At 44.6% G+C, this 20593-nt stretch overlaps 1 protein-coding gene across 1 annotated transcript in view; it reads left to right on the forward strand.

The window, feature by feature from the left end:
• The window catches only part of LOC126162530 (proton-coupled folate transporter-like), an 81943-nt gene that overhangs the window by 36635 nt on the left and 24715 nt on the right, over nt 1-20593 (forward strand). Inside the window, exons 5-6 of the mRNA XM_049919105.1 lie at nt 17362-17548; nt 17642-17789. Coding sequence (XP_049775062.1) covers nt 17362-17548; nt 17642-17789 — 335 coding nt within the window. The remainder of the gene's footprint in view (nt 1-17361; nt 17549-17641; nt 17790-20593) is intronic.

Here is a 20593-nt window from a genome sequence, read left to right on the forward strand (position 1 = left end):
GTTGCTTCCCCATAGCTAACCAAGCACGCTGCTATATCCGCACCCGTCGCAGCTTACGCGACCTCTAGCGGGCAGCCGTCCTCTCCTCTCCCAGCAACGGGCCAGAGACAAACGTAGGGCAGATGTAATAGACAGTACAGAATGTCAAATCAAACACCTTTAAGCCGTCTATATTTCCAAATTGTTTTTTATTGAGTAACCAGTTTCGGTGATATATTACGCCATCTTCAGGGCCCCTGACCGACGTGTAGGAAGATTGCCATCTCTGGTCCAGTCAAAGTAGGGGCCAGCGTTCAATGGCTGGTATCTGTATGTTTTTGAGACAGCAGTCATTTCGAACATGACCTGCCGACTGTCGCTGTCTCAAAAATCTACGTATACCAGTAACTGAATGCTGGCCCATATTTTGACTGGACCAGAGGTGTGGATCTTCCTAAACGTTGGTCAGGGGGCCGGAAGACGGCGAAATATATCGCCGAAACTGGTAGCCTAATAAAATAACAATCTGAAATTTAGACGGCTGAAAGGCGTTTGATTTGACATTCTATGCGGAACAGCCGAAGTACCGCAACCATCTGTGAAAAGATGGACGTACAGAGACTAATCGGTAGTAGGTTGCCAAAGATGTCGCACGCCTAACGGTACAAAGGTCTTCTCACTTTTCTTAAGTCTTGCTTCCATTATCAACTTCAATGACAGAAATGGCTCTATGGTGCTTTTACCTAGGTCGACAAACCCTGCAAAGGTGTTCCGATTTTTCTTAAGTCTTGCATCCATTATCAACTGCAACGTCAGAACTGCCTCTCTGTTGCATTTACCTTTCCCAGAGCCTAACGGATCATCTTCTAAAGACCCTCAATTTTCTCTTCCATTCTTCTGTATATTACTACAGCTAGTAACTTTGATTCATCACCTATTAAAATGAACGTCCGATAGTTTTCACACTTAACTGCTTTAATTAGCTTTGGGACTGTGTGGATTATAATACCCGAATGTCTGACAATATGTCTGCATTCAGTCTCATAGATTCTACACAAAAAGTGCAACAGTCTTCCACGTGTCTAAGGCACAGCACGAACACGTGTGTTGCTGATCTGGTAAAAGATAATCAAGACCGCGCAGATTTGTAGACAGTGCAACAGGTATGAAGAATCAGTACCTCACTCGTCGTGGAAACATAAGGTACTGAAAATAATGAGGGGATTTATTCGGAGGCCAAGCGGCGCGTGCTGCCCCTGAGCATCAGCACTTGCCTGGCTCAGCACGCAGCAGCCGCAGACGGTCACTGGCAGGAAGACTACAGCCAGTCTTGGCAGTTACAGAAGATGCAAAGTCAGCAATCTGGCGGCACAGAACCGTGTTAGACCTGCTGACGCCAAGCACACAGTGGCAGAAAATTCCAGTATAGACTGGTCACGGAATTAGGTGCAATTGCAGCGACAGCCAGCATCTCACAGTGCTGTGCAGGAGACACTCAAGTGTGGACTATGGGTGGTTTGAGTTCAGTTGTCGCCAGCATCAGGTCTAGACGCGGTCGTCAGAGGCATCATCTAGTTCTAGCTGAGATGAGGTGACTCACCTTTGCTCTATGACTGGCGACGAGTACTTCGCTATGTAAGCTCCGCTTGGCGACAGAAGCTTCATGGCTGAGGCAGGTGGTATTTATGGTCACTTTACCAACTTTTTATGGCAGTACATTGCTTTTGTAGACGTCTACCACAGAAGCAGAACAGCGCCAGGTCCTGGTATACCGTAATCAATGTCACCACTGCAGCGTTCCAGCCCTTTTTGCATGCTATGTTGAAAATGTTCCTGTCCTGGCAACAAGTGGCAGGACCTGGTCTATGGCAACTGAGCTCACTCCTGTACCAGAACAGAGGTTTTTGTCATGGGAAATGTGGTAGGTAGCCTTCTGGCTTGCCTGGCCGCAAATAACGAATACTGATTTGGAAAAGTAGTAGTTCAACACGTGTCACGACTCCCATTTGCTTCAGAAATTCTGAAGGAATGGTATTTATGCTTTCCACATTATTTTACCACAAGATCTCAAAAGCTCTGTTATACTCTGCTTTTAGTGTTGTGTCATCCCTCTGCCACATAAACTCCGATTTCTTATTCTGTGACGCCATCGGACAGTTCCTCCCCCGTCGTAAATATCTTCTGTTTACTCTTTCTATCTGCTTACTCTCTCCTCTGCAGTTAACAGTAGAACCTCTCTTGCACACTCAATGTTGACGTCCATGTCTTCAGTTTCACCGAAGGTTGTTATTACTTTTTATTCCGAGAACCATTTCTTTTTCGATTTCTTCACATTTTGCTTTCAGTCACTTTGCTTTATCTTTCCTGCACTTCCTGTTTATTAGCTCCTAAGTGATTTATATTTCTGTGTTCCTGACTTTACCGGAGCAGTTTTTAATTTCTTCGTTCTTCGACAATTGAAGGAATTCTGTTATCCGAGGTTTCTTCACAATTTCCTTTGTCTTATTTATGTCTCCAACTTCTGTGTTTGTCCTTTTTAGAAATGTCCTTTTCTCTTTAACTGAACTGTCTGCTGTAGTATTCATCATCGCCTTCTACCGAACCCTTATTTCACTGTACCTACGTCTGCCTTCTACAGAGCTCATATTCTTCTGTAACTCCTGTCTTCTGTTTCCTCTCCTACTACAGCGTTCCAGTCCGGTATGATTATTATATTTTCCTCTACCTGTACATATTGAATTACCCATTCAAAGTCCGCAAACACTTTCTCTACATCTTTAGTTTCTACTTGTGACGTGCACACGAATACGTGAACTATTGTTGTCGATGATGGTTTGCTGTCGATCGTGATGATAACAATCCTGCCAGTGAACTCTTCACTGTAGCTACTCTCTGCCTGCCTTCCTATTCATGACGAATCTACTCCCGTTACGTCATTTTCTTCTACTGTTGAAATTACTCTGTATCCCTCTGCCCAGATATACTTATCTCTTTTTCCCTTTCGCTTCACTGACACGCACTATCTGCCAATTTACGCTTTGCATTTCATTATACGTATTTTCTAGCTTCCCTAACTCGTTCAGACTTGTGACATTACACGTTCTGAATCTTAGAATGTCACCCTTTCGTCGGTTTTCAATCTTTTTCTCATTATCACCTGCCCTTTGATAATCCCCTCCTGGAGGTCCGAATGTGGGACTAATCCGCAATGTTTTACCAAAGGAGAGATTGTCATGATGCTTTTCATTTACAAGCTACATTTCCTGTCGATACACATTATGTGTCTTTAATTCAGTGGCTTCCATTACCTACTGTATCCTTATACCTGGTACCTATCCATATACCTGGTATACATCCACGGAAAACATCGGCTCATGGCTTCTGAAAAGAATCATATTCAAAATAAAAGAAGAAAAATGTTGCTACGTTTGCTGGATTTGGACGGGTTATTCCTGTAACTGAAATACCAGATCTGAAGATGGTTCTGAATGAACCGAAACCGGTCATATGAATAAAAAATAAAAAAAAAATTTGCAATCAAGACGGATTTTAAGTAACATTATAAAATCACTGATTGCTGTTATCCCATAAGACATTATGTCTGTTTTTGTAAACATCGGTTATTTTGCTCCCCAAATAGCAAAACTCCTTTACTACTTTAAGTGTCTCATTTCCTAATCTAATTCCCTTAGCATCACCCGACTTAATTCGACTACATCATTATCCTCGTTTTGCTTTTGTTGATGTTCGTCTTATATCCTCCTTTCAAGACACTATCCATTCCGTTCAACTGCTCTTCCAAGTCCTTTGCTGTCTCTGACAGAATTACAATGTCATCGGCTAATCTCAAAGTTTTTATTTCTTCTCCATGGATTTTAGTACCTACTCCGAATTTTTCTTTTGTTTCCTTCACTGCTTGCTCAATATACAGATTGAATAACATCGGGGATAGGCTACAACCCTGTCTCACTCCCTTCCCAACCACGGCTTCCCTTTCATGTCCCTCGACTCTTATAGCTGCCATCTGTTTTCTGTACAAGACCGTTACAGCCTGTATTTAAAGCAAACCTCATTTGCATCCTCAGAGTGGCGCTACTAACGCCACTCTTATCCGACTGATGCGAAATCTTTCAGATGTAGAAACACGTCTACCAACTTTCATTTATGTCGCACAACCCACTCTTGGTATTGCGATATTTTTCCGTCAGTGTATGAAGTATAATGCTACAAAATATGTTGCATTTAAAAAAAGAAAAAAAAGGACGCTGATCTGACTTTGTGAGAAGAAATTTAGTTTGCACAATTCGATATTTTTTTATGTAGAGTGTAAATCTGCAGGAATAGCGGGCGGATGGTGGGCAAATCGACAGGTCACCAAACCAGTCGCTTCTCAAAACTGAAACACAAAGAATTTCAGGACTTTGCATTGGCAAAAGGATCTCAAGTGATTAGTATAAAATCAATATTTATATTTATGATTATGGAATGAAATGAAATGTGTGTATGGCATTATTGGCCGGGATACCCCACCTGGGATATTCGGCTGCCTTGTGAAATTCTTTTTATTCGACGCCACTTACGCGACTTGCGTGTCGATGATGAAATGATGGTGAGGACAAAACACACACACATCCAGCTCCCAGCGGGGAAAATCCCCGAATCGGCGGGGAATCGAACCCAGGGCGCCGTGATAGTCACCAACGCTAACCAATGGGACCACGAGCTGCTGACATGTATAGCTATCATCATCATCATCATCATTTAAGACTGATTATGCCTTTCAGCGTTCAGTCTGGAGCACAGTCCCCCTTATAAAATTCCTCCATGATCCCCTATTCAGTGCTAACATTGGTGCCTCTTCTGATGTTAAGCCTATTACTTTAAAATCATTCTTAACCGAATCCAGGTACCTTCTCCTTGGTCTACCCCGACTCCTCCTACCCTCTACTGCTGAAACCTTGAGTCTCTTGGGAAACCTTGCTTCTCCCATGCGTGTAACATGACCCCACCATCTAAGCCTGTTCGCCCTGACTGCAACAACTATAGAGTTCATTCCCAGTTTTTTCTTTGATTTCCTCGTTGTGGACACCCTCCTGCCATTGTTCCCATTTACTATTACCTGCAATCATCGTAGCTACCTCAACCTTATTGACAAGGTAACCTGAATCCACCCAGCTTTCGCTTCCATAAAACAAAGTTGGTCGAAAGATTGAACGGTTATTATTTGAAATAACGTAATACAAAAGAGAATCCCTACATTTTGCTAGACAGAAGAAGATGACTAAAAGTTAAGAGGCATTCCGTGCCTCAATTCATTGTAAAGTTGAGAATCGAAAATCACGCAACGGTGCCCGTAGAATAACTGTAATGGTATTATACAATTTTATCTTTGCAATGTAAGAACAAATTAATCAATTACACTTCCGACTGACTGGCGCCAGTCGCCAGCCACTGAGGATCTGGCATAACGATGAAGCAGCATGAATTGACGTACCCACTCCTGTCTTCTAAGCTCATGTAGACTCGCTACCCAGCCGGGTTAGAGTCATTGTTGCTGCTAGACATGGCACCTCTGGATACGAAATATCGAGCTCTGTGTACAATTAAATCACTTACAAACTTAATCATATACTCAGTCTGCTGTACTGCATATGCATAATAATTAAAATTTTGTTATTTGCTATTCTTCCTCCTGTTGCCATTTTAATGACCAGCTCTGTTTTACGAGGGGCATTCAGTAGTAATGTAATATTTTTTTCTCGGCCAATTTCGGTTGAAAAATGTGAACATTAGTTGTTCGACATCGTGGAATATTCCCACTTCAGCCCCTATAGTTTCATGAAGTTATGATAGGTGGCGACGCTAAACGTAACCTTCAAAATTGACATCGGTAATGGCGGTACTTTCTCAGCACAGAGCTGTCATTGAGTTTCTTTTGGCAGAAAACTAGAGAATCGCGGATATTCACAGGCACTCGAAGAATGTCTTGCGGAGGCCTAGCAGTGAATAAAAGCACGGTTTGTCGACGGGTGAGGCGTCTGCCGTCATCGCAACAACATCGTACAGACCTGTTCGAGCTCCCGCGTGCCGGCCCACTGCACACAGTTGTGACTCCTGTAATGTTGAAACTTGCAGACACTCTCATTCGACGTCACCGTCAGATCGCAACCAAATATGTCGCTGCACAACTGGACGTCTCTGTTGGTAGTGCTGACACACTAGTCCACCAGTGGCGGGTACTCAAAGGTGTGTTCCCGCTGGGTTCCTCACCGCATAACAGGAGACGATAAAGAGCAACGAAAGACCATCCGTACGGGATTGATTGCGCGTTGCGAGGCTGATCGTGACAATTTTTGTCGAACATTGTCACAGGCTATGAAAGAAGGGTTCATCACTTCGAACCGGGAACAAAAACCCTACAGACCGGATCTAGCACTCTCCGACTTCCATCTGTCTGGCCCAATGAAGGATGCACTCTACGGGGAGGTGTACGTGGATAATGGGGAGGTTATTGATGCAGCAATACGTTGGCTCCGACATCGACCTGTAGAGTCGTACCATATGGGTACAAGGGCCCTCTCAGTAAGGTGGCGTAAGGCCGTCTCATTGACCTGGGATTGTGTTGAAAAGAAGGGTTTTGTAGCCAAAGGAGTGGGGAATAATATGATTTATTGCAACCAACCTGGTTACAGAAAAACAATTTGTTGCATTACTTACTGAACGCCTCTTGTATCTTTAAATTGCTTAGAGCTGTTAACGTCATATTGCTACAGCAATGTCAAAACAAACATTTGTTGCTATTAGTATAATGCGGCAGTTGGAAGATGTCTTAGTAAGTAGTAACAGCACAGCATCATTAACACTTGTATACTCTGAGGAAGCCTGCGCTAGTCGATGAGGCTTACTTTTAAAGTTTTCATTACTGCTACGCGTGTTTTCTGGCAGCTGGGGTACTGCCGTGTGGCGCCGACAATGCTTGTCGTAGCGAGCGCGCGGAATCAGTAATGGTTTTGAGTTAGCTAACATCTTGGCAAAAGTTTGCAAGGTTTTCTCTTTTGTAACATTCACTACTAATGAATAAAGATAGCTTTAAATAGCGAGCGCGAGGAGTCAGTAATGGTTATGAGTGAGCATGAGACGACAACTGGTTCCGTAATTATTTCTGCTCAACACGAAACGCACTGTTTCTCATCTCATCTTCTCAGGAATCTTCGTACAGTACACGTACATCAAAAAACACACCCCTCGATATAACTGCTTAAATGATTCCTACTTTGATCTTCACATGTCATTTTCCGGAAATTTTTGCCAAGATGTTAGCGACCTCAAAACCAATACTGACTCCGCGTGCTTGCTATTTAATGCAGTCTTTATTCACTAGTAGTGAATGTTACAAAATAGAAAGGCTTGCAGATTCTTGGAAGTTATAAAAATACTTAATCTAATTAATAAGTAAAACATAAACAACAATAATTGACAAACAAACATAAGCAAGGAAAAACAAATTTTGACAAGAAGCAGGGAGCAGGTTGCAGCCTTTATCGCAGCCCTAGCCAAGGAGCAGCCGCCAAGAGGAGGTTCGCCGCCGGCGTAGGGCGCTTCTCTGCAGCCCGATGTAGAAGAGGACGCACTTCCATCTTCGTCCACAGTCGATACCCGCATCTGGGAGCATCTCGCGTGGCTTCCTGCCTCGCCTGGAAGTTCGCGGCCCTTCACGACCTGGTGGCGTTGGGGCCAGGGACTCCGCCCGAAGTTATCTAGAAGCTGTCGGCAGCAAGAAGGATCAGACGGGGAAGAAGTCTTCGCCCCAACCACCTAAGTGGCAGCCTAATTTGGGGCCTCCCTTGCAGAAACGTATGCAGAGAAGATGGGAGTTCGCACGCTGCCCAGAAGCCTTCTGCTGAAACTGCGTCTGGCGTGTGAGCGTTCCTCCTCGACGGGATACTGTTGCAGCAGGCACTGGACATCGCAAACCTAGTGGACTTTGGGGCCGGGCCGACCTCTTCACTAAGAGGCCGACCTCCGTCCCTGGCCTCGTCAATGATCGACTCCTGCTACATTCGGGTCTGCTGGACTTTGGAACACTGTGGGCTTCGATCGCCACTGAGGACACCACTGCCTCGTTGCTGCCGAATGCAGGTCCGAATGGGCTCACTCTCATCCAGCTTCGCCATTTGCTGAGGGAGGTCATGGAGAAACTCCTAAACCTTGTCCTCCAATCCAGAGCCCTTCCCTCCAATCTCCTTCGCGTGAGGACCTCTCTGACTCCCAATATGGCCGCGCAGCATCCCCTGCTTATTTCCGTCCGATCACTGTCCTCTCGTTGCTCGCTCGGGCCTTTCACAAGGCCCTAGACTCGCGGCTGTTGCGGCTGAGTGCTCTGGACGGACGTCATCGGGCGTTCATCCGTCGGGATGGGATGCTGGGAAACACCTTCCTCCTCGACCTGATCCTTGTCTAAGTGCCTCACTCCCGTCGCTCTGTTTACATGGCGTCGCTGGACGTGCAGAAGCCATTCTACTCCCTCGACCATGCAGCTCACGGCCCTGCACTAAAAGCTCATGCTTTAACCCGGTAGAATTCCTTCTCGGCTGCCAGATCAACTCCGCGGCCTTCACAGATGACGTCTTGCTGTTCGCCTCGACTCCGGAAGGACTGCAGGACCTCATCGACTCGGCAGTCACAACCCTGGGCCAGCTCGGGCTGCAGGTAAACGGTTCTAAATGTCTTTCCCTCGCGCTAGTGGCGTTAAAGTGAAAGATGCAAGAACCTTCACAGCTGGCAACACCACCATGCTGGCCCTGAGTGTGGGAGAGACATTCCAGTACCTCAGCCTGCAGCTTTCGTCACCAAGGCAGTGTTTCTTTGACCTGAGGCATCAGCTGCAGGAGCAGATCGATGTCGTCTCCAGATAACCTTTGAAACCTCAACAGCGGCTTTATGCGCTCTCCAGCGTCATTCTCCCGAGCCTCTACCACGGCCTCGCCTGTATTCACACAGGCTTGGGTGCACTAAAGGCCACCAACTCCTGTGTGCGAGCTGCAGTGCGGAGCTGGCTTCGACTCCCAGCAGACACCCCCGTCGGCTGTTTCCACACCCCCATCTCGCCCTGGGGCCTCGGCATTCCTACCCCCAGATGGGTAGGCCGCATCCTCTGACGAAGCCGCCTCCAGAAACTGCAGCAAACGCTGCCACCAGGGGACGATGGAGACCGGTGAGAAATAAAACTGGAGGCTGGCGCCCTCGAGAAACATCTTCTGTGAGAAGGACACTCGCTGGTAACGACGATAAAGCTGGCAGACATGTGGCAGGCACGACTACACGTGTGATTCAACGGTGCAACATTGATGTCCTCGGCTGCAACACCTGACTAACATCAGTGGGACGCGGATATCAGTCACTTTCTGCCTGGCCGCGATTACATCAACTCCATACATGATCGTATTAACGTCGTATTAACGTCCATCCATCTAAGGCCCGCTGCAGTCACGGCCGCGAGGTCGAGAGGAGATTCAGAGCAGGATGCAACGCCATCTAGACCACCAACGACGTTGTCCAGAGCCGCAGCAGGACCCATGGCTTCCGCATGAAACAAGCTTAAGCCATTGCCAAGTGCATCATCGCGCGGGTGGGGGGGGGGGGGGAGGGGTGAGGCTGGCACAGAAGGAGAAAAAACACCTTCGTTGAGCCCCACCTCCAAACACCGAGAGGACTCCAGAAGCCGAACATCGTAGCGGTGAAAGGCGGCTTGCCAACGCCGTCGATGCCAAAGTTGCTGGCGACGACCTGAGCCACGAGTATTGCCACCAAGAGAAGACCTTAAAATACGACCACGAAGACGTCGTTTGTGCCGTCCGCGGACAGCACCAGGACATCGAGGAAGTAAGAACCACCTCAGCCACAGTAGACTGGGGGGGCGGGGGTGGGGGGGGGGGACCTCGGCACCGCAGTCTGCCAGAAACGTCTTCGAACTAGGTCTATCAAAGAGGGATCTCTCTGCTGTGTGTACGCGAGTGCTTGTGGGTGCAAACATATCTTTCTGTATCTACCAAATTATTACTACAAGAAGCACGAAGGACAGGGCTGGAGTGGGGTAGAGTGCCAGGTGCGTTTGTGGTGCTAAGGCCTAGTGCGTCTTCTCAGACGAAATACCCTCTCCATTCACTGTAGTGCCTATCTTGTCAAAATTTGTTCTTCCTTGCTTATGTTTGTTTGTCAATTACTGTTGTTCATGTTTTAATTGTTAATTAAACTAAGTACTTTTGTAACTTGCAAGAGTTTGCAAGCCTTTCTCTTTTCTAACATTCACTACTAATGAGCGGAATTAGTAATGGTTTTGAGTTAGCTAACATCTTGGGAAAAAGTCTGGGAAATGACATGTGAAAGTCAAAGTAGGAATCATTTAAGCAATTATATCGAGGGGTGTGTTATTTGATGAACATGTACAACACGAAGAGTCCTGTGGAGATGTGAATTCGAGGGCGTATCGTGTGGGCAGAAGCTATTACGCAACCGGATGTCATCACCCGCGATCCACATTAATACACATTTTTAGCTTGGTCACCAAGGAAAAGAATAATTTATAAACGAGCTTACTACTCATATAATGAGATTCACACTGAACCATTATGTACAAATTGTGAATTCTCTGGAATAAATGTATAGAGGTGGGCTGAAAAGTAACACCTCCGAGTTTTTATGTGAAAACTCTTTAAAACTTTTTAAATATAACGAACTTTATTAGCACTCTATACCTTTATTCTTTATATCTAGATGTTTACAATCCTATGCCGCTAGAGGGCTCCGAATTGTAGCGTGTAACATGGCGTGTGTAACGCAACTATGTCGGTGCGTGAGAGAAAGCGCGCTGTAATCGAGTTTCGAAATCGAAGAATTCGTCCACAAATGGAATACCCTCTCTTTCAGCATGACAATGCCAGACCACACACGAGCGCTGCGACATCTGCAGCAATCCGACACCTTGGCTTCATTGTAATCTATCATCCTCCACACAATCCTGACGTGGCACCATCTGTTTTCATCAGTTTCCAAAACGTAAGAAACATCTTCGACGACTTCATTTTGATATTGATTAAGCGGTGCAAGCAGAGGTGAAGCGGCTCCGTAAACCCTGTCAAACATTCTACAGTGATGGTATCAACAAACTGGCCTCTCGTTAAGAGATATGTGTTAGCCCCCGGGAGACTGTGTTGAGAAATAAATATGTAGACATGAAGAACAAAGGTCTAGAATGTTAATAACGTTTGCCTTATTTAAAAAGTCTTAAGTATTTTCTCATAAAAATTCGGAGGCATTACTTTTCAGCATGCCATCGAACTTTGAACTGTGATTTACGTCAGTGTGAATGAGGAGAACATATTAAACGCTCTTAGCTGCTTCTTATTTCCTGTAACTGGTCCCTATTGCTATTTCTGTTCGATAAAGATTGTTATATGACCAGTTAATATTGCTATAGTCCAGCTATGCATCCTATTCTACAAGGGCCTACAAGCAAAAAAACATCTGTCATTTTGCTACACTTCTTCAACCCTTTTGACCAAAGTTTCTACGCAAAACACAAATTCCACACACAAAATGAATACATGTTAAGTTAGTCACACAAGTAAATAAATTGTATACTAACATTTCAGAGTAAGTGTTGATGTGTTAAGAAATGTGCCTGTGAATGATGGTAGACAGTGCTCCAAAGTATCAATACAACGAGGAAGCAGTCTACCTCCAATAATTTTATAAAAAAACATTCTTTACACTTCAGTTTTGTAATGTCTGCAGAGTAGTAAAGTACTAAAACTAGTGGCTTCACTATTCCAACGCTTAGTTGCGTGAAAAATTATGTTAAGTCCTTGCAATTAACTGGTCATTTATAGCACATACATAATTTTAATCTGGTGAGTATTGCGAGTTCATTATAAAAGAGATAAGCCGAAAGCTGACATTAATCCATGTGACACACTTTAAATGTTTATATTCGGGAATTTTGTTTTGACAAATGCCAATGAACATCTTATGGTGTGATTGCATAGATATATTTTTAGCTGCTCCTTACCTGGAATGACTTGTGATATCTTTGGTGTCGATGCTTCTTTGCTCATTCATCGCTGGTCTAGAGCATAGAGTAAATATCTCTGCAGTGAGCATTGCGTTCTGCGCATGTTGTCAACATTAAACCAGGATTGTCACGTGTTTTCGGGACTTTTCTGTGCGTGTGTGCTTTCTGCAGAGTTCGAAGTTTATAACATCAAGAGTTTTGTTGTGTTTTCACCGTTTGTTGATAGTGTAATAGCGATAGTGAATTACTGTTGTTTCTACAGATGCAAAGAAAAATATGTGAAAGGAGGGATAGTAATTTTTCATGGGTACATACCATGTAGCTCTAATTATAGTTATCATCTTAGTTAGAGACACTGTATACGTTTAAAAATTTCGAGATGCATTATAATTAAGGCTTGATTCTGTAGACCTATTTTTCTACGATTTTATGACTATGTAATAGATATTACGGCTCGTACAAAAGCTTACAAACAATCGCTTCCTCTCGTAAATTTGCTAGTGGAACAGGAAAGGGAATGGTTAGTTGTTTCAGCAAATACTATCCTCCATCCGTTTATCAGTGACTTGTCGATTATGTACATAGATTTGAAAAACGGGAGACAGATAAATTCAATAGAGTGGGAGTCTGTAATTGTCTTCGTATAATATGTGTGTCCAAACCTTATTGTTTACTAAAAAGTTACAGTAGGAGACCATGTTAAGTGTGTCTAGGACATGGGTAATGATTATTTGTGATTTATATTTTAGTTCCCCGAAGGATGAACAACGAGTAGAGATGTGGCTCCAGAAAATAAGGACGAGTAATTTTGTCCCCACAAAATATTCCAAAGTATGTTCAAAACACTTTGAAGAGGAATGTTTAGACAGAGAAAAATTTGGAAGTGTGTGGCTGAAGGTAGATGCTATGCAAACTATTTTTAATTTTCCACAGCACCTACTACCAAAAGTACCCACACGAAAACCAACTGTAAAACGAAATTAGTCAGGTTCGTATATATAACTTGTGGTTATCATATTTTCTACTTTCTTTCACTGAGAAATGTGTTTCATTCTGCATTATTTGGCATAGGTTTGTACACTGAGGTGTCTGTTTCATCTTTACACTCAGAAACCTTAACAAACTGTGATGACAATAGTGCAAAAAGTCAAGATGAGAGTAAAATATTACTAAACATGTCCCCAAACTCTTTCATTTGTGTCACTTTCCACTTCCCTTAATGGTGTTATATGGGTTGACTGTTACATGACCAATTGTATTTGCTTTACAGCACATTTATTCTCCGATCGCCTTTCCCCCCCTTCTTACTCAGTCTACTATTTATTTAATAAACTGGGAGCAAGTACTTAAAATGCGTTAAATAAATACTTCAAAGTGTCACCAGTAAGAAAAATTGTGCTTTAGGTCGCAAAAACGAGAAAATAAATACGCAGAAATAGTAGAAAAAAGGACGAATTAGCAGGGGTATAATCGCTAATGTGTGGAAAATTCTGTGTTTTTCGGACACTTGCAAAAGTACTAGCGTACTGTCAAGTCGTTTTGCAACACTATCACTGCAAAAATGTACGTCAGGCCCTGTAATACTATAAAGTGCCGTATCATACCGAAAACTACCAAAAATAGAGTGCATCTGATCTGTGACACCTATCGCAAAGAAGCAGAATGCAATATCACTTGCCCTTAAAAGCTACGTAGCTGGTTTATTCCCGGTATCAAATGGATACTGTTAAAATGTCTGCGCAACGTATATAAATAATCCACGACACGTACGAAAAGAATCCGTCTGTACTTGGGATGTAGTGACATTGTAAATATACAGGGCGCTATACGGACAAACACACGACGTCCCGAGAACACGTGACCAGGCCGGCAATGTATGTTGACAACACAAAATCTGTTCTGCGCATGTAAATGCTCACTCCAGAGAAATTTACTCTATGGTCTGGAGCAAATACAGCGATGCCAAATTCCGCAAATCATATGGAGCTGCAACGTCTGCTCCGAAGAGTCACACAGTCAAGACGCACTAAAATAAAAAGAAACCTGTTTTCATTGATCCATCGTAAAACGTGACAAGACGCAACTGACTGCTGATCGTAGAAAACACCACTCAAGAGTAACGTAGGGCGGCTGACTAACATACTATTTGCTATACAGTTCACCCATTTATTCGTACTTTTCGAAGTCAAACAATATTTGACGCTCGGCCCGTAGATACAATACCAATCATAACTGCATCTAACCAAGCAATACGCTTTACCACAGGACGATATTAGTTCAGCGTACATATCTCGGCAATATAAGACAGCTAAAGAGTCGCTTTTCTAATGTAAATTGTACTCGTATATTCTGTATATTCCAGGATGATTTATGGCACAGCTGAATTATTCCAGTTTACCGCCAGCTGTCTCTGGAACTTTCTGAGGCTCTAGTATATTCAAAGTACGTTGTGTCGTCTTTAAGATTAATCTTCCCTACTCTCTTCCAAGTCTTTTATCTTCTGCTTCTTTCTCCTCTTGTGATCTTCTCCTCTTGCAAATTCGCGTTCCTGTCTGAACTATTGGTCATTACAAGCCATAGAAGAAATATATCGCGAATACGAATGTCGTCTTATCTCTCAGTACGACTGTTCTCTTATTGCACCTTCAACAGACCACATTGATCGAAACCTTTCCTTCTTCTCTTTCCGACGAACCTCTTATCAATAAAATTGCTAAGCTTTTTCCTTAATATATTTTCGTCTTAATCCTTCGCTGAACTCCCTGCACTATCCTTCAACTGCCTCATTCTCTGCGTTATCAACATTAAGCACTGATATTAAATCTCTCATAGGGGCGAGATATAGAATCACATAAATACATGTGTAAAATACACTGGTACAAATTACACAAAATGCAAAAAAATAGCTAACGTAAAGAAAAACGATACAGAAATGAAAATTTAAAAAAATACAGAGCCACACACAAAGCCTGGGTCAAAATAGCTCGTCACAAGTGGCGTGTTCAAGATTAATAAATTAAGCCAATGGCCATCGTCTTTTCTTACAGACGATTTTGTCATTACAGGTTATTAATTTTATGTGGCAGTTGTACGTGATGTATAAATATTTGTAATGCCAGCGCTAACGTTTACAATCAGGTTTTTTTTTTTCCTTTATTGAATTTCAATTCTCCCCCGAAGGGGGCGGGCTTGGAGCAGCTTAATACGCTGCTCTTCAGCCTACAGAATTTTTAAAACATAAGAGGATAAGAAACAATAAAAGCAGGCGATAAAACGGTGACTTAAATTGTAAAACGGCGGAAAATTGTGGAAAGTTAAAACATAAAACAAAGGGGTTGGAGATGCTACTAAAGTACACAGGAAGCAGACAGACAATTAAAAAACACGCCGACAGTCTGTTTTCTGTTCGCAAGAGATATAAAAATCACATCCAGCGACAGTATGATGTCCCTTCACAACACTTTGGAAAAGACGCACAACGCTTAACACTCACTGGAAACACTGCACTAAAACGTCAACACAAAGATGACACACCACAGCCCAGGGCGGATGGGGGGGGGGGGGGGGGGCGGAGGACCTGGACAGATGAGGGAAAATAAAGGGGGGAGGAGAGGAAAACAAAGAGGGGGGGACCAACGAAGGGAGAGGACTCATAAGAGGGGCAGGGGGCAGGGCAGATGCGAGAGAGGAATGAGGAAAGGCACAGGAGGGAAATGCAAAAGGACTCGGGGGAGAGAAGGGAGGCAGAGAGAGGGTAGGCATGGAAAAAACAGGATGGAAGGGAGGGGGGGAAGAGGGAGCCCAGGAAAAGGACAGAGGAAGGGAGGGGAAGGTGAGGCTCAGAGTTGATAGGAGGGATACATGGAGGGAGAGAGGGTATCATCCGGGAGGGGGAGTCGATGGAAGCCACCGTGGGAAAGGAGATGAAGGGTGTAGAGATGGATCGTAGGGGGGATAACAGTGAAGGTGGGGCAAAGGGCGGGGATTGTAGAGGAGAGGAGCAACCAGGGAATGAGGGGGATCAAGGCGGCGGGAGGTGTAGAGTATGCGGATATGTTCAAGTAAGAGGAGCAGATGGGGGAAAGGAATCAGGTCGTAGCGGACCCGTGTGGGGGACGGGAGGCGTATACACAAGGCAAGGCAGAGTGCTTGGCGCTCGAGGTTCTGGAGGGACTTATAGAATTTGGGAGGGGGGGGGCGGATATCCAGGCAGGACTGGCATAACAGAGGATGGGACGGATTAAGGATTTGCAGGTGTGGAGGATGGTAGAGGGGTTCAACCCGCATGTCCAGCCAGAGAGTATGATCAGATTAACTTAGACTTAATGTGATCACGATCCACAGCAATAGTAATGGCGAGACCATGATACAGATCTGAAGACCCGGAGACCCATTACTTTTAATGTACGAGGGTGTTCAATAAGTAATTCGATACACTTATTTTCTCGGCAAATTTCGATTGAAAAAATGTGGAATTTGTTGTGAAACATCGTGGAATATTCCCACTTCAGCCCCTGTGGTTTCATGGTACTTCGACAGATGGCGGCGCTATACGCAGCCTTCAAAAATGGCATCTGTAACAGAGGTGTGTTCCAAGCTCAGAACTGTCCTTGAGCTTCATTTGGCGGAAAACTAGATAATCATAGATATTCATAGGAACTTGCGGAATATCTAGGAGACCTAGCAGTGAATAAAAGCACGGCTAGTCGTTGAGTGAGACGTCTGTCATCATCGCAACAAGGTCGCGCGAACCTGTCCAGTCTCCCATATGCCGGGCGGTCGTACACAGCCATGTCTCCTGCAAAGTTGAAACGTGTGGACACTCTCTTTACGATCGACGGATCACAATCACCTCGCCGCTCAACCGTACATCTTCGTTGGTAGTGGTGACAGACTCGTCCATCAGTTGGGTTACTCAAGGGTGTATGTCCGCTTGGTTCCTCGCCATCTAACAGAAGACCACAAAGAGCTTCCATCTGTTTGGCCCAATAAAAGATGCACTCCACACGGATGATGTGGAAGTTATTGACGCAGTAAGATGTTGGCCCCGCAGTCGACCAATATAGTGGTATTATGCCAGATACAAGCCCTCCCAGTAATGTGGCGTAAGGCTGTCGCATTGAATGGAGATTATGTTTAAATAGGGTTTTGTAGCCAAAAGAGTGAGGGATAGTATGGTGTGTTGGAATCCTGAATAAAACCAACCTACTTTCAGAAAAATGTGTGTTGCATTAAGTATTGAACACGTCTCGTAATAGTGTCCACGTCTCAAGAGCAAAGTTCTCCTGACATCCTGAAACTGCTCCTTGCAGACTAGGTTTGCTGGACGTGTCGCAGTATTTGGCTGTGATGTTGGGGTCAGGGCTGTCCACGCCGCTGTTCCTGAGCCTCAACTACGAAGGCGTGTACCAACTGGCTGCCGGCCTCATGGTGCTGTGTCTGCTGTACTCCATCTTCCTGCTGCCAGAGACCACTGCGCGCTGTACACCACCACAAGACGTTAGTTGGTAGCCTGTTTTACGCGCACCACTGAACAAGGAGAGATGTAATATATTTATCATAAACTAATGTTAACGTGTCTCGTGTGCTTAGGGGAGCTGCAGCTGCTGCAAGGGGATCTTCCACCCCCAGCTGGTGCGCGACGCTCTCAAGACGTCCCTGATGAAGCGGCCACACCACGGACGCACAGCCATCCTCATCGTCATCTTCGTGGCCGTCACTAGCGTCCTTATCTCCCAAGGTATGTCCACATTCACGCACTGACATACGAAAAATCACTACGAGCTTATTTTTGTTAATAGTCTTTTTTTTTTTGTTAAGAGTCGTACATGTTGTAATAGAGAATAAAGTCGGAGTGAAATATCACATTGTCTTCACACTTGATATTTTCTGATATATTGAAGCACAATTCAGCAAGTCTGCTCCAGAACTATCTCGGTATTTAAAGTTGTTGGGCTTCTATATACACTAACGGAAAAGAAATCGCAACATCAATACATTATTAACGTAGAGTAAGGAAATTACAGGAATACATTTGTCTTGGTAACATATTTAAGTGATTAACATTGCATGATCACAGGTTAATGCAAGAGCGAGATAAGCCATTGCAAATGTGAAATTCCGGTACGCACATAACCGTCAGACTGTTGAATATAAGCATGCAAATGTGCATACATTTAGTTGTACGTGTGTCATATGTCAGTTTGTGGAATGGAGTTCCATACCTGTGCACTTGATCGGTCAATACAGCGACGGTTAATGCTGTTCGTGGATGACGCTGGAGTTGTCATTCGATTATATCCTATATTTACTCGATTGGAGACGGATCTCGTGATCGAGTGGATCAAGCCAACATATCGACACTCTATAGAGCATATTGGGTTACAACAGCCGCATGTGGGTGAGCGTTATCCTTTTGCAAAACATTCCCTGGAATACTGTTCATGAATGGCAGCACGACAGGTCGAATCACCACTCTGACATACAATTTTACAGTCAGGGTGCGTGAAATAACCACGAGAGTGCTCCTGCTGTCATACGAAATCGCACCCCAGACAGGTGAAGGGCCAGAGTGTCTGTGACGCAGATAGATAAGTCGCAGGCTCTCAAATGGCCTTCTTCTAACCAATACACAACCACCACTGGGACCGAGGTAGATCCAGCTTTCATCAGAAAACACAACAGACCTCCACCCTGCCCTCCGATGAGCTCTCGCTTGACACCACCGACTTTTAACAGTTCGTTATGTCAGTGTGTTGCCAACTGCTACTCGAATTGGTGCTGCAGATGCAGTACGATGCGCCAGAGCCATACACCAAACACGATGGTCTTCCTTCTCTGAAGTGCACGTGACTGTCCAACGCCCGGTCTGCTTGCAACTGTACATTCTTGTGACCATCACTGTCAGCAGTCGTGTACAGTGGCTACACTCCTGCCAAGTGTCTACAATATTACGGAAGGAACATCCAGCTTCTCGTAGGCCAATTACACGACCTCGTTCAGACTCAGTGAGGTGTTGAAAATTGCGTCTTTGTCGCCTTAAAAGCATTCTCGACTAAAATCAATTCGTCACGTCCAATCTCAAAGGTAACTAACTCTCACGTCTGGTACAACGTGTTTTCAAAGCCTCCTTATAGTGGCGATACTAAATCCACTCCTATGTGACTGGTGCAGAATTTGATAAGACATTATCTTTCAGATGTAGAAAGAAGGCTTCCAACTTTCGTTTATGACGCACAACTTCTTCCTGGTGATCCGATTTTTTTTCTGTCAGTGTATTTAAGATGAACTCTTTACATAGATTTCGCGGGATCACAAAGCTAAAATACTGTGGAAAACAGGAACGAAGTTCAATGCGTATATTATTTTGTACGCAGTGAACAGAATGTAGTCGACAAAAAGTAAGGATACAGTTTCGATCTAATGAGGCGTATATATATATATATATATATATATATATATATATATATATATATATACCAAGAAGAAATGCAGATGATAAACGGGTCTTCATTGGACAAATATATTATACTAGAACTGACATTTTCACGCAATTTGGGTGCATATATCCTGAGAAATCAGTACCCAGAACAACCACCTCTGGCCGTAATAACGGCCTTGATAAGCCTGGGCATTGAGTCAAACAAGAGCTTGGATGGGGTGTACAGGTACAGCTGCCCATGTAGCTTCAACACGATACCACAGTTCATCAAGAGTAGTGACTGGCGTATTGTGACGAGCCAGTTGCTCGGCCACCATTGACCAGACGTTTTCAACTGGTGAGAGATGTGCTGGCCACGGCAGCAGTCGAACATTTTCTGTATCCGGAAAGGCCCGTCTAGGACCTGCAACATGCGGTCGTGCATTATCCTGCTGAAATGCAGGGTTTCGCAGGGATCGAATGAAGCGTAGAGCCACGGGTCGAAACACATCTGAAATGTAACGTCCACTGTTCAAAGTGCCGTCAAAGCGAACAAGAGGTGACCGAGACGTGTAACCGATAGCACCTCATACCATCACGCCGGGGGATATGCCAGTATGGCGATGACGAATGCACGTTTCCAATGTGCGTTCACCACGTTGTCGCCAAACACGGATGCGACCATCTTGATGCTGTAAACAGAACCTGGATTCATCCGGAAAAATGACGTTTTGCCATTCGTGCACCCAGGTTCGTCGTTGAGTACACCACCGCAGGCGCTCCTGTCTGTGATGCAGCGTCAAGGGTAACCGCAGCCATGGTCTCCGAGCTGATAGTCCACGCTGCGGCAAACGCCGTCGAACTGTTCGTGAAGATGGTTGTTGTCTTACAAATGTCCCCATCTGTTGACTCAGGGACCGAGACGTGGCTGCGCGATCCGTTACAGCCATGTGGATAAGAAGCCTGTTATCTCGGCTGCTAGTGATACGAGGCCGTTGGGATCCAGCACAGCGTTCCGTATTACTCTCCTGAACCCACCGATTCCATATTGTGCTAACAGTCATTGGATCTCGACCAACGCGAACAGCAATTTCGCGATACGATAAACCGCAATCGCGATAGGT

Source organism: Schistocerca cancellata, chromosome 1 (assembly GCF_023864275.1).
Source record: "Schistocerca cancellata isolate TAMUIC-IGC-003103 chromosome 1, iqSchCanc2.1, whole genome shotgun sequence".
In the NCBI taxonomy this organism is placed as follows: domain Eukaryota; kingdom Metazoa; phylum Arthropoda; class Insecta; order Orthoptera; family Acrididae; genus Schistocerca; species Schistocerca cancellata.